The sequence below is a fragment of the Manis javanica genome, chromosome 11 (assembly GCF_040802235.1).
Source record: "Manis javanica isolate MJ-LG chromosome 11, MJ_LKY, whole genome shotgun sequence".
Classification (NCBI taxonomy): domain Eukaryota; kingdom Metazoa; phylum Chordata; class Mammalia; order Pholidota; family Manidae; genus Manis; species Manis javanica.
In genome coordinates, this window is record NC_133166.1 from 95,211,288 (window position 1) to 95,226,644 (window position 15,357).

Sequence of the window (15,357 nt, forward strand, 5' to 3'; positions counted from 1 at the left end):
GGATCTCTCCTGAGAATGAGCAGACTTTGGGCATCAGGTCTGAACTGGGAAGAAGGCTGAGGATGAGGAAGGCAGAATTGTGGAGAAAAGTATTCCAGGTAATAAATGGACAAAAGAAGACGGATGAATGGCACAGCACCTCTGTGGGATTCTGGGAAAACTGACTGAGTTCAGGGTTTAAGTAAAAAAAAAAGCGGGGAGGGATAATGCTGCAGAAGGTCGGGAGGGCACCGAATACAGCGGGCTCGAGCAGTCAAGATTCTGATTTTGTCCTGAAGGAAACAGGAATCAGGGAAGGGTTGTTGATGTCTACAAAGACTGATTTCCAATTAGGAACAGCACTGTATATTAGGGGTGGCTGTCCAAAGAGCCACTAGTAATTGCGTTGCAGAAATGAGGCTACTCATTTGATAAATATTTACTGAGGTGACAGAGTGCCGGGCCTCGGGCTAAGTGCTGGGGCTACAGAGACGAGGAGGACCTGGTTCCTACGCTCAAGGACCGAGCACGATGAAGGAAGGAAGCACAGACAAAGTGCTAAGGGTGCAGACGTGAAGGGGCTAATCCAGCCTGCAGAAATCTGGACAGACATCTCAGAACCTGAGAGGCAGCCAGGCAAAGAGGGACTGAGAGGAGAACCAGCAGCATGTGTGCTTGTGTGCACACGTGTGTGCATGTGCATGGCTACAAGCAAGGCGGGCTTCCCACTGGGCAGTCCAGATACTACAATGAGTTCTATCGGGACTGCTGTCTGCAGACATAGGAAGAGAAGGTAGACGTGGGCTCTTTGCCCCTCCCTCTCTCTGTACCTAGAAAATATTTACTAGCTGGGTGTCTTAGAAGGCCTATCTTGTGCTGAAACTAAATATTCAATATTGAGTACAAATAAGTAGATTGTTTCTAAATCCCTACTGCTTTGTGAGTCTGAAAGTTTCTAAAGTGAAAAATCTCTAAAAGGTGTTTTAAGTGCCATTTAGAAATATTTACTCAGGTATATGAGTGGGTCAAACTTCATTACTTCCAAAAAATGTCTAAGCAAAGCCATTATTGTAATACAGTGTAGGGGTGTTACAATTTCATTACACCTAAGTATTATCTCCTTTAGTTCACGAACTTAAGTCATGAACTAGGGTGTGTGCTTAAACATTCCGGTTAACAGAATTTTCTTCATGACATATGTGGATTGTCAGTTTTCAACTAAGGAGGAGAAGAAAAAAACAACTCAACCCCAAACCTACTGTCTTCAACAAAACATCTGCTGAAACCCTACAAAGTTCAAGGCACTGCAGGTAAAATAAAGATGAATAAGCCTGCGAGAATATAAATTCTATGGTGGTAGGGGTTTTTGTTTTTTCCCTCTTCTTCACAGCTGTTTCCCAGGGATTTAGAACCTAGCAAGTGCTCCATAAATATAATTGTTTGTTGAATACATTAAAAATAGAATCCCTGTTCTCAGGGACGTTACCATCTCATAATCAAATGTCTCTTACTGTTGCGATGTTAGGAACATGAGAGGCTAGCACTGTAAAGGGCAATCGTCACCCTACCCAGATCTGTGCAACTGACAGAGAAGTGATTTTTCAGGTGGCACACGGGCAAGTTTCTTATACAAACATCACGATGGTGATGAGCATCAACAAAATTTGAGCCCAGGACCTACCTCCCTGAAAAGTCCTGGTACTCACAGATTGAGGCGGAAAAGCTACTCCTGGCCAAAATTTTTTCATTGTGTCACAGATTCTGCAATATAACTCCTTTCAAGTGCCAGGATATAAAAGTCTTGAGATTTTTATTTGGCTCGGATGAAAAATGGTATCTTCTTGGTCAGCCAGATTTTCTTTCCGCCTTCCTCCCTCCCTCCAGAAAATGCCTCTGTCTTCAAGCCCTGCTAGGAAATTCGCTGCTGGGGTATGTTGTCTCTCTCTCCTCCATGGTGATTCCGGATGCCCAGGGAACTGACAGGCCTGTTACGTCAGCGTGCACTTGCTGACCCACACCAGAGTCTCAGCTATCATAAACACACATTCATTTTGGCTTCTAGGGACTAGAAACTTGCCAAAGAGAAGCACTTATGAATTCTCAGATCCACTCCTTGCTCTAAAAGCTAACCCAACCCATTTTAGTAATATACATGCAATATTCCATGTAGTCATCTGAAACCTTTCTGCTTCATGTACAAGAGCCACCAGATTTTATGTTAATTAATTGGCACAAGGAGTTCCATACTATTTTTAAATTTGATTGAATTAGAATCTGAGAGTCACAGCTGGATTCTCAGCAAATGCATGGACTAGAAAGATGTTTCCTGAGCTCTCAAGATTTTTGGTATTATTTTCGGGTTAAATTGCATATTTCAGCCCTCCAGAGAAGTCCTGAAGAGATCTGATTTCCTCCCGTTCTATTGTGTTGGTGTGAACGCCTTTGCAATTGAAAAGGAGGCCTCCCAGGGTGGTAGGCAGAGCATCAGCAGAAATTACACCAAATGAGGTACGTGGCTTTGTGACTGGTTAGAGCACCAGTGCTAATGAGGCCAAGGTCATGGGTTCAACCTCTGAAAAGGCAGTTACTGAAGTCAATTCCCTGCCAGAGGACTGTGCCCCTAAAGTATCCCAGCTTTGCTAGAAATCCAGATGTGAGGTGGGGATGTGGTGGGAAAGGTGAAGGTGATGTACAGAGGCTGACAATGCAAGTCCCTTGAGAAGGGACAGAGCCCTCTATTCCTAGAACTGGCCTCTCCAGGGTTAAGGGGCCAGCACAGTGTGGCCCTCCCTCACAAATGCTACAGAAAACCATGGAGCTGCCAAGCCGACAGAGGACGGCTCAAAGTCTGGCTCTAGTCAAATACAACCAATGTGCTCTGTTCCAGTTCCCTAATGATGACCAGGACATCCTCACATACATGTGCAAAGATGTATGCAAACCCAGAGAGGGGCTGTCTGTGAAATGAGCAGGAAATGGGGGTGCAGAATCAATAAGGCAGGGGGTATCTTTGAAATCACACCAGCCTCCTTTAGACCAGATGAAAGCATGCCTTGACCTGGGAAGCAGGATAAGTTCACTCTACATCTGGGGCCCAAAGAGGAAAGTGTGTGCTCAGCAGTGGGGAATGACTTTAGTTATTAATGGAATATAAAAGATGTTTATAATTACTGATTGCCTCCTTGGAAAGCACAAATAAAGTGACATAAGAATGTAATTATTTCATGTTCTCATTACATGGACAAGAAAAAGAAAGGGGATATCAACCTAAGGCAAAAGAGGTAAGTCTGAAACACCAACATGAAGTAGAAACTTTCCTTGACATTCCCTTTGCAGTTCAGAAACAGACACTTTACTATCTCAGGTTCTCACCAATTCTGAGTTCTCCTGAAGACTAGTTTTTGCCCAACTATAGCACTGAGCCCTGGATCGTTCCAAAGACATTTAAGATGATGTGTCTTAACGTTTTCTCATGAACCTTCCGACAGTGTGCAATCTGCTTACCAGCCAGGGGCCTCCTGGTAGAGCTCAAATTCTATTTCTAAACCTCACCAATTTAACTTTGCACAGAACAAGGTTCTGAAGAATGTATATATTTAAGAAAAAGAAAAAGGGTTATATACTGATGCTACCCTACCAAAGGGCACAGAAACAAAGTCTTTATATGTTGGCATAAAGCCAAGATAATAGTCTCATCTTAGTTCCAGCAAAAATTTAAAAATATTCCAAACCCACAGAAGGACCAAAGCCTCCTGTTCTTTTCGCATTTCATGACGTGTGGTTGCTAACATACAAAAACATATATGTAGCTCTTACGCAAATCCCAAAGCATTGTAATTAAAAAATCTCTGAACCCATAGCAGCATAAGATACAGATTAAAGATAACAAAATCAATTTATTTGCTAAACTTTTAGAAACAATGTATTAGTTTGTTTCATTACCTATTGGAGTAGTGGGAAGCAAAAGAAGAGAGGTAATAAAAACTGCATTCACTCCAGGAGAAATCAGACATGAATTATGTCCCAGGGTCCAGGTGTGGACCACCAGTAGATTCAGGCAAAAAGGGGCAGGGGAAGGAAGCTCACAACTCACGAGCAGGAAGATATGGCTCAGTCCACGAAGGGCACAGAGCCTAACCCATTAGCAGGCACTCAATAAATATTTAACAAAAATTTTGTGCGACTCAAGGAAACCATTTAACATCTCCAACAGTTTCTTCCTACATAGAATGGGATAAGGCCCTCTCTACACTAAACCATCCTTGGGAGGATCAAAATAGGAATGTATCTGGAAATGCTTTACGAGCTGCAAAGAGCACCATGAGCTGAAGGAATATCATTTTATATATGAGATCCTCAGATTTTTTTGATGGAGAGGATTTTGTGCAATTGCTTTTGGGAGGGAAAGGTATTAGATAGTGGTTTTAACTCACCAGGGTTTGCATTTACTTCAGGGTACCCTGCTGTTGTTCTGTCTCTTTCATCTCAAATCGTTTCCAAATGTGCAGCTTGGTCGCTGAGCCCCGAAGAGCTATAATAGAAATTATGCTCCCCATGTATGAAAAATATGCATGTGATGGTGCCCGGCACATCTGAAGCTTTTAAGGACTGCTCCTTGCCATGGCTGAAAGAATCACGCTGAGAGTAAAGAGCAGAGAGGAACCAGCGTATGCTCACTGTGCGGACAATTCTGTTTTCCTCCATTTCTCTTTTCAAATATCTGTTTAATCTCATGGTAAAAGAGTATTAACGTGTCTGAGTACTTTGGAGCGAGAAAAGGCTCTTTACCTCTGTAGGTTTATTATATCTTTTCCGTTAGGTTTTGAAAAGCAGCGAAAACTAATCCCAGAAACCCATTATTATTCTGGGGGACCTGGCATTGAGAACTGTTGCTTTTAGCTCTGGATGGACGTGTCATCTGAATGATGACTCTATTGGTCAACAAGTTCCAGTATTTGCTTCCCTGTATCCCACGCCCCAACCCAACTATAATCAAAATGTCACTGAAAACTGCAATATTGTTTCACACTATTTAAACATGTAGCCAGCAGAGTTCACCAAAAAAGTACAAGTGAGACGCCAGCCTGATTTGGACAGTTTACTCTGTGCTAAGCACTTGACTTCCACAATCTCACTTCATTCTCCCGAAGCTCTGTAGGTAGGTCTTGATGTGCACATTTTAGAGATAAAGGAACCTAGAAGTTCAAAGAAGTTAAATAATTTGCCTAAAGATAAGCCATCAGGAAAGAATGAAGCCAGAATTCAAACCAAGTCGATCAGACACCAAAGATCCTGCCTTACAGTCTCTAAATAAATGAACTTCAAATAACTGTAATAACTGTAATGTTGAAAATGACAACACAGTATCTCATTACCTAATATACAGATGGCTGAATTTTGTATTCTTTAATGCAACTTTTTAGAGGAAATCTGTTCTTTGTATGTTTTCATCTTACTATCCATTTTTTAAAATACAGGCAAAAACGAGGGGATCCTCTATTAGAACATGTTAACAATTTTCCATTCAGGAAGCAAGAGAATTTGAGAACATCTGAAGCCATCTCTCCCCTTAGACACTACAGTTCTCTGAGAATGTTCCAGAGTAAGCAGAATCACAGCAGCCCTGGACCAGGAGGTCTTCAGGAGGCCAGGACCAGGGATATTTCACAGCATCAAGAGTTCAGGGCTCTTAATACTGATTAAAGTTAACTAAAGATGACTTTGACAGTTTGGCAAAATGATGAGAAAGATAAGCTGAATACTGCTACAGAGTGTCTGCAGGACATTATGTCTTTATAACTGCTGAATATATAAAATAGGACATTAAGATCACACCGTTTTGTTCACACAAACATTTTAATTTTTTGAAAAACCAGTCCAGTGAGCCAGACATTATATAAATTCCCTGAAACTGGGTTCCAAATAGGTATATTCCAAGGAGGTTAAGTGGGCCTTTCTACCTTTCCCCCATACTCAGAACAAATGGGGGAAAAAAACCCAACAATATTCTTATCCTTATATGACCCATAAACCAAGAGAATAAAAGATCAAGAGGGAGGTATGTTCCTACCTGAGGAATTGCATGCAGAACGAATATTCAGATGCAACCCTGGGTCACAAATTTTTCCCTTTCCAAGATGTTAAAATATGTCAAATACCAAGTTTGAAATAAAATGTAAATGTTGACCACAAAATGTTGGCCAATGGCTAAAAAGCATGTGAGTGTGTAAAATGTATCTAAGAGGTCTGACAGGGCTGTTCCCCATTGGAAGACATATTTTTAGGAGCTGCCTTCCAGCAGTTGATGCAACATACACATCTTCCCAAGTGTCACCCACCAAAGTGAGAAAACGTGATACAAATTTAAAACTCCCAGAAACAAACCTCTGCCTGAATTGCCTTGACAATAAGAATCCCATTATACTTTGACCTAAGAAACTTCCCATTGTTTTTCAATTTATAGAACACACGTATTCCTGAACAAATCACTTATTTTCCTTCAAAATATGTTAAACCCAGATACAATTAGACTGGGAAAACCTCTATTGGCTTATGATCTTAAGCAATATTGTTTACACTAAACTGCTGGCAGAAGAAAGAATAAGGAGTATCTTTTTCTTGGGGCTGGAAAGTGGGGTGAAAGTAGATTTTGTCCATATGCTTCAATAGTTGAGAATTCAGCTCCTACTCCCTTGAGGCACCATGAAGACATTCGTGTGTTCCTCTGGTACAGCTGGACAGATGGATTTGTCCTTGGTCATACACAAATAGTTCACAGAGGAAAGGGTGCTAAATCTATAAGAATGATCTAACCACTAATTCTAAACTAACCAGATTTAATAGAAATTATAGGGTGGAGTACACAAAGATATTTCTGATTTCATATCATGGTATCATTATTTCTTGCATATTGTTTTGATTAATTTCAAATGACTCCTTGGAGGAAGAAAGAGAGGAAAGGAACTGGGGGTGTTGAGAATCAACTAAGCCCAACAGAGAAAAGTGGCAGGAGGGAGACGTAGTGGTACCACCCAGTGCATGCGGCAGCCCTGGGGAGGGGTCTAACGCATGTTGTTCAGAAAAAGAAAAGCAGGCTGTCACAGAGGGCAGGGTGATTTGTAGACTGGCATCTGACCACGCCTTAATGGTCCACAGTTGGGGGTGTGTATAGCAGATACAGTTAGGAGGCTCACAGCTAAAGAGAAGCAGCTCTCAGCTCCACTTCTCCCCCTCTGAACCCAGAGGGATTTGATCTTTAATTCACTGGAGGACTGGTAACTATCATCTGGTACCTACTATGTGCCTGGCACCAGTCTTCCCGCACAGGTCAGACTCCAGAACCACTGGGGATCCCTGGTGGAGGGAGGCACCTTCTGTGCTGGGTGACCCCGCTTTGTTCCTGTTACTCCAGACACCCACACTGCTTCAGACTCCGAGACACAGCGAGGCTCAGAAGATCAAGGGACCAGTCACAGCAGCCTTTTTAACTTTGGGAAAACCCAATGCTCACTTCACTCAAACGTCGCAAAGTGGTGCCATGACCCTTCAGCTCTTGGCTCACCAATTCAAAGAGCCACATCACATACAGCCCTTAAGCTGCCCACGGCATGATTCTGTGTCTAGTTCCTTTCCAGGTCCCCCCAAGCGGAAGGCAGCTCTGGCAGGGAGTCTGGGCAAGATTGCTCTAATATTTAGCCTTTGTCCCTTCCTTTGCTATGTCTTGTCGTAGAATAAGGCGCACAGGTCTCAGAGATTGGGTACTTCAGTGTCTATTGGACTTGACACCTGTACTCAAAATGTACTGGTAGGACCTTAGGTCAGCTTAATAAAGCCCAGAAATCTCCATTTCAAAGATGAAGAAACTGAGGTTCAAATCAAGTAAAGCCTGGTACATTCCTCAGAGACTAGTGGAAGGTCACATTGGAACTTAACTCCCAACACCATGCGTCCTGCCTCTGGAATTGTACCAAGCACCTAACTTGGTGGGAAATGGGCATAACTGAAGAAAACAGATTCCATTCCCTTAACTATCCGTGTGACTGTATATACACAACCACACTTCCTCTGTGGGCCTTAGTTTTCTCACCTGTAAAACGGAGAGTGCTGGATTGGTGATTTCTAATATGCCTTTCCCATCTGAAACTGTCATAAGGCTTGAGGATATGATTATGTGTGTGTATTAATATATGTGCATACATGTGAACATATACCTACGTATGATGTACTACAATTAAAGAACATTGCTGACCCCACGTTTTGCCTAATGCCCTTGGAGATCCAAGGCGAGGATCCCAGGCGAGGGCTAAGAGATCCCAACAGTGCAGCCCTTCAGGCTTCAGGAATGTGCTAAGTACGCCTCTGGCTTCTCTTCAAACACAGGGCAGAGTGAGAAGGAGGAAGATGGGCCATGTACTTTTGCGTCATTAAGTTCCATGGAGGAACCAGCAAGGCTGGGCGGGCGGCGGAGGAGTGGAGGGGCGGAGGAACATATATGACACAACACACCGCAGGAAGCACAAGTTAAAGGTGACAGACGGTGGCAGCCAAAATCTGGGGATCTTGGGCAATGCACTGAGTGGGCAGCGCATGCCCTTGCTTGGAAGAAGCCTGGCTCCGAGCCCACGTTTGAGGGCAGGGCCCTGCGCTCCCGGGGGTTTGCACATCCCGCGTGAGCAAACTAAGAAAACGGGACGTGCAAGGCGTGCGGCGGGAACTTGGCTCGTCTTTCCTAACGCACGTGGCATCTCGCGGCGTGGAGTTAAGGCGCGCGGCCGCCGCCCGAGCCGCGGGCGCTAGGACCCCGCGCGCCGCGCGCACTTCCTCCCGCCGCGGTCCGAGCCGCCCGCGCGGGGCCCGCGGCTCCCGCCCTCCGGCCGGCGCCGCCCTACCTGGCGAAGCAGTACTCGCAGTGGTTGCCCCGCTCGTTGACCGTGAGCACATAGGCGTAGGCCGGGCAGGAGAAGAGCAGGTCCCCCACCTGGAAGCGCCGCAGAGCGCGCAGCCCCCGGCCCTTCCCCGGGCTGCAGAAGCGCTCCAGGCCGCCGTCGCCCTCGGCCCTCATGGTGGCGGCGAGGCGGGCGGGCCGCGCGGGCTGGGCCGGCGCGGAGGGGCGCCGGCGGTGGCTGCGCTGCGGCTGCCCGCGAGCTGTGCTGGGAGAAGCGTCACCCAGAGCGGCGGGGGGCGGGGAGGCGAGCCGCCCGGCAGACGCGGCGCCGGGCACCGCTCCCCGGAAGGGACGGCGGCCCCGCCCGGTGCCCGCGCGTCGCCGCGGGGAGGGGGACAAGCCCGGGGCCCCGCCCCGCGCGCGGGACCCTCGGCGACCTCCCCGCGGTTGAGGGGAGGGTCCGGCGTGGCCTGACCAGGAGCCGCAGCCCCGGCGGCCCGTGGAGGCCGGGCGTGGGACGTGTGCGCGTCCGCGGCGGCTCCCGGGGGGAGCGGGACGCTGTCCCCTCTCCGGCGGGCAGCGTGGGGTCGCCAAGCGGAGCAAGCGTCCAAGGTCCCCTGGGCAGTCGCCTCGGCCGGTAGGATGACGCCCTTGGTGAATTAAAGGGGGCAGAGATGTCTCAGACGTACGTTCCTACGTCCTTGTCAGAGGCCCTAGGAGTCATTCGGGACCCAGAAGGAAACCACAGTAGAAAAGTTGGACGTGCCGAGGGTGAAAGGGTGCTTTCCAAGGTGGAAGGTTCGTAGACCTCGGGAGGCTTTAAGCCTAGGGAGTCTCTAGCATACTCAGTGTGGACGCAAATCGTCCCACTGACCCTTTAGTGTGAGTTAATTACGAGGACAGAAGAGGAAATGAACCGAGAATCTGCATCCTGGGAACCATGCAGAGGAAGCGGGAGATAACCCTCCCTTCAAGGGACTTAGACTCTGGTTGGTGGCAGAGGCCATGCTGCGGCCAGAACTTGAAGCTAGAATTTGCAGTGGTTTTAATCGGTTTGATCGTTCACCTCTATCATCTTAAAAAGTCATTTGCCTATGAGTCACACAGAGGATTTAAAACATGTAAAGCTCATAGAACAGTGCTTACTTAGCATGTAAGTCCTACAAACATGCATGCCATTGGTATAATTCATACGAGAAAGAATAGTATGAACTGTGTTCCACTAGAATTGGGTAAAGGCTGAAACTGATAGAAATGCAGTAAAAACACTAAAAGCGTGAAAAGAGAATTAGAAAACACTAATACTTAATATTCAAGTTTGAACTCAAACTGTTAGACATGTAAGTTCAGGACTAGTTTAGCAAAGGCAAAGATGGGTATGATTTGGAGTATAAAATCAGGAGTTTCTGACACTTCAGTAAAATTCCTAAAATGAATAAACTTCATGCCCTTTTGTAAAGAAAAATACGTTATGGGTATTATTTCATTCATTCAGTTTTAAGAACTCACCGAGTGCCCCTATGTGCTAGTCACTGGGATGGAAAGATGGACAAAATGGCCTGAGTCTTTGCATCGGACTCTTTCACCACCTCATAATAGTTACCATTCATTATTTGAGTATATGGGCCACACATTGTGCTAAGTGCATTAAACACATCTCATTTAATCCATAATTACAGTGACCCCATGAATTAGGTATACTAGGTCCCCCATTTCCAAATTAGAAACAGATTCAGAAAGAAGAATGTCCAAGGTCACACATTAAGTTGTAGAATTTGGTTTCAAACTCAAGTCAATCTGAATTTGAGGCCCTTGCTATCAACCCAGATGTCCCTCCACAAACAAATACAGCTCACTGGGAAGTGAGCTTGTGGTAGCTTGTAAAAAGTATTATGTGGGAATACAGGCAGTGAGTGACAGACTCAGCCTGAGGAACAGGGGTTTGTGCAAAGCAGGTGCCACATTCAAGTAACATTTGAGCTGAGCCTAAGGGATAGACGGAGCTTTACAAGTGGAGGAGGGGAGAAGAGTTTTCTGGGTAGAAAGAACTACATGCAAAGATAGAGGGACTTGAAAGAATAGAATGTGCATCAGAGAGGGTAATGCTTGAACTATGATCCAAAAGATGAATAGAACTTAATCAAGAGAAGAGGAGTTGGGACAAGCATCCTAAGCAGAGGGAACAGCATGAGAAAAGTTTCATTGCTAAGACAGAGTGATAAGAGAGGAGCTACAGGAAGAGTGTTACTTAAGATGATTTTAGGAGGTATGCTGGTCTCTTTGGTGAGGCCATTGGAGTCCAGTTTGATCAGTAAAAGCCTCTGATGGGTTGTAGAGTACTTATGACACTCACATACCTAAATCAATTCTGACAATTATATTTATTACAGATGGATAGTATATATAAATGAAAGAATTTTCTCAAAGCTTAGATGTTTTTTAATAGATACCTACTTAGGCAAATCTTGGATAAATGTTTGGGCTCCATAGTTGTTTTCAACATTCTGTTGGGAGTAGATGGCTCTAACCAGCATAAAGGTGACAAAACTGACAAACAATTATAATATAGTAAAGAAACTATATTATAGTGAACAATTATAATATAGTAAACAATTTACTGTTTCAAGGATTGTGTGAAATAATCTATTTGTTTTCTTTTTATATTGCAAGTGATTTTTTTTTCCTGTCTCATTGAGAAAGATTTCCAGGAGCTGAGAAAACCATAGCATAGCTACCAAGTTGTCTTCCCAGGTGAGTGATAGCTAGAACAGTCTTATTCTTGTGGGTGAAGGTGACTGTGATTTAAGAAAACTGGAAAAGAAAAAGCCTCATTTCAGAGAAATGCCTGTGCTGAACTCAAGTGACTCAAGATGGAGAAATGGTCAGCCAAGCAATAGCCATGACTGTAAGAGTTTAAGTTACAAAGAAAACTGGTTTAAAATAAGTAACTGAGGGTTGGCAACAAATGGGCCAGGACCAACTGATGACAGCACTCTTCCTTTCAGCCATGCTTGTCAGCCTGCCACGCTGCATTCTCACATTCCAGGAGAGTGGCCTCCCAGCTGCCAGGGCCCCTCCACCTTTCCTCTCCCTTCCGTCCTTGGCTTGGAAGGGATGGAGTTTGAATGGGGTTTTTTGGTTACTTTCCCTCACTGTAGCTCAGTAGAAATGATACAAGGATGAAGGCCCCCTTTGTTTAATTTCTCTAATCTAGAAGTTGATCTAATACATTAGGAAACTATCCAGCCACAGATTAGCAGATGAAAAGAGTAGATCTGGCCTTGGGAAATAAAACTTTTGCAAAGAATATATTAATAGGAATATATTAATGAACATGGACAATGGGCCTTTACCTTATACCACTATACCTGTATGTGTATTTCACTGGTTGCTTACACATTATGTGCTTACTCTGATAGACCCTGTCATACAAAGGCAAAAAGACCAACAACATACATGCAGACAGTGATAGAGTAGCTGAATAGTGGTATCCAAAGATGTTAGGTCCTAATCCCTGGACAGATGTGTTAAATTAAGGATTTTGAGATGGCAAGATTATCCTGGATTATACACTGTCAAGGCAAGCGCAAGTGTCTTTGCAAGAGAGAGGCAGAGGAGACTTGACACAGGTATGAGGCGGCAGCAGTGTTACTAGGGCGGCAAAGATGGGAGTGATATGGCCACAGCCCCAGGAATGTGGACAGCCACCAGAAGCCAGAAGAATCAAGGACCAGATTCCCTTCAGAGCCTCCTGAGGGAGTGTGGCCCTGCTAACAACTTGATTTCAGCCCAGGGATAACTGAGTTCAGACTTTTAGCCTCCAGAACCGTGGAAGAATTAGCTTTTGTTGTTTTAAGCCATCTAGTTTGTGATAATTTATCACAGCAACCATAGGAAACTAATGCAAATTATAATAGAATGACTATTTTAATAGTGGGATAGACAGAGTGCAAATAGAAAGGCTTCACAGAGGACCCAACATTTTACCTTTTTCTGGAAGGAAGACAAGATTTTTAAGAAATTTAACTTCTCTATCAAAGTATAGTTGATATGCAATATTTTATTGGTTTCAAATATAAACCATAGTGACGTAGTTGTATACGTTATTAAGTGCTCACCCCCAACTAGTGTAGTTACTATCTGTCAACATAGAAAGATGTTACAGGACCATTGACTATATTCTCTATGCTGTACATTCATCCCCATGACTAATTTACATTATGATTGAGATTTCATGCCTCTTTATCCTCTTTACCTATTTTATCCATCCACTCAATCCCCGTCCTCATAGTAACCACCAGTCACTCCTCAGTGTCAATGAGTCTGTTGCTGTTTTTCCCCTTTTGTTTTGTTTTGTTTTTAGATTCCACATAAAAGTGAAATCATACGGTATTTGTCTTTCTCCACCTGGCTTATTTTACTTAGCATAATACCCTATAGGTCCATCCATACTGTTACAAATGGCAGGATTATTTCTTTTTATGACTGAATAATATTCCTTTGTGTGTATACACCACATCTTTATCCATTCATCTATTGAAAGATACTTTTGTTACTTACATATCTTGGCTATTGTAAGTAATGTGGCAGTAAATATAGGGGTACATTTATATTTTCAAATCAGAGATTTTGCTTTCTTCAAGTAAATTCATAGAAGTGGAATTACTGGATCCACTCATTGCTGTACAGTATTTCTGTTTTTAGTTTATTGAGGAAGCTCCATACTGCTTTCTATAGTGGCTGCACTAATTTTACCCCCAACAGTGTAGGAGGGTACCCTTTCCTCCATATCCTCACCAACACTTGTTATTTCTTGAGGAAGACTAAAGATTGACCAAGGGAAAAAGGGGCCTCCAAAATGAGTTGAAGAATTTAAAGGTATAAATTCACTAGGGTTAGGGAGAACTTGACAATCTGGGGAAGTATTTTTCTTTTATTTAGCAAACACTTCCATCTCTTACTGTGTATAAGGTATATGTTTAAGATATATTCTTGCTTAATCTTCAACTAACATTTTTTAGATGAAGACACTGAATCACTGTAGTTAATAACTCGGCCAGGTGGACAGTGGGTTTAGGTGCATGGCCCTCCGCCTCTGCACTATGCTACCTTACTGTTCAGCCTCAGCCACAGCCTCAAGAAGGGGATGTCAGGTGTAGCTAGACTAGCAGGAGTGGGCCACATGATGTAGGTCATGTGCAAAAGAGTTAGATACCCTGTATGGATACAGTGGAGCCAGAGGGGAATTTGGCTGACATGGCTGTTGCTTTAGAACGGTCATTTTCAGGATGAATTATCGGGGGCCGAGGTAAGAGAAAGAAGGAATCTAATGCAATAGATACACCAGAGGAGAGGGGCTGCTGGCATGACAAGGGCTGTGACGGTGGTGAAGAGGAGGTATATGAATATGGAAAACTTAATTAACAGGACCTGGCAATTGAGTACATGAAGGGAAAGGAGAAGGGGGAAGATAAGCTGTGGAAAATTATGTCCAGGGATGTTACCAAACTGAGTCAAGCTATTTGCCCACTCGCATTGGAAAGCCAAACACCAAAGCACTGGTCTTTTGCAAAGAAAAGTTTTATTGCAAGATGACAGAGCAAGGAGATGGGAAGCTAGCTCAAATTTGCCTCTAGCTCAGATGGGGTGCAGGATTTATCAGGTGTATGCCTATTCAGCAGGGGCCAGCATAATGAACAAAACTGGGGAGGGATTTTCTTACGTGTCTGTGGAGCAAAACATACATTGCATGTTCAAAAAATGGTGGCTAAACCTTGCCCAGAGGCAGAGATTTTACTATGGTGCTGAAGGAAAGGTGACCAGAGGCCATCTGAAACTGTTTTTGCACAAGTCTCCCGTCCAGTCGGTCTGTTCACAGTTGCAGCCTCCCATAGCTCCCTGAATTCCTACTGTCTTGGGGGAAAAAAAATCCTTGGCAGATTTTGTTACTATTATTCATTTTGGTGTCCTCAGCCTAGAGTTTCAGTGACAGCTAACATCACCTCCATCCAAACCCTCAAATTCATTTCTTCCCACCTCTGTCCTGTGTGTATTCCACCAATAAGATCTTGTTATTTCTTCCTTCATTATAGTTTTTGTTTTAAACTCCCTTCATTTTTATTCTTACGCCACTCAGTCCTTATGACTGCATGTGTGAGTTATTTTAAGAGCAGTAACATTTTAAGATAGCCTAAGATCCAGAGAATCCATCTTTGCATTTCCTCTTACATCTCTTAGCATTACCCCCTTACCCCCAACCCACCCCCACAGCCCCGCCCATTCAGTTGGTGGCCTTGACCCTGGGGAGAAATGGTATTGCAGAGTAGGGGGAAAAGGCTCTTGGATTTCAGGAACCTAGGGTCTAAGGAGACTTAGGTCTCCAATAACAGCAAATTCGTGTTGGTACAGGAGCAAGAACTCCCTGTACCCAGAAAGATTCTCCTTTTAGGGTAGGGGCAAGAGGGAGAATTGGAAGGAAAGCTTGAGGGAAATTG

General features: G+C 44.2%; 1 protein-coding gene and 1 long non-coding RNA gene across 15 annotated transcripts in view; one reads left to right on the top strand and one right to left on the bottom strand.

Annotated features, from left to right (window-relative positions):
• The window catches only part of SMYD2 (SET and MYND domain containing 2), an 87,824-nt gene extending 78,734 nt beyond the window's left edge, over positions 1-9,090 (bottom strand). For all 10 annotated transcript variants that reach the window (XM_073216928.1, XM_073216933.1, XM_073216930.1 and 7 more), the window contains exon 1: positions 8,868-9,090. In XM_073216928.1, coding sequence (XP_073073029.1) covers positions 8,868-9,040 — 173 coding nt within the window. In that variant the 5' untranslated portion in view covers positions 9,041-9,090. The remainder of the gene's footprint in view (positions 1-8,867) is intronic.
• LOC108392621 (uncharacterized) overlaps positions 2,022-15,357 on the top strand; it is a 134,371-nt gene continuing 121,035 nt past the window's right edge. Inside the window, exons 1-2 of one of the 5 annotated variants that reach the window (XR_005058977.2) lie at positions 2,022-8,909; positions 11,534-11,614. This is a non-coding gene — a long non-coding RNA (uncharacterized lncRNA). Of the gene's footprint in view, positions 8,910-9,541; positions 9,662-11,533; positions 11,615-15,357 lie in introns of those variants that run through there. The other 4 variants (XR_012122851.1, XR_012122852.1, XR_012122850.1 and 1 more) reach the window with 4 other exon arrangements.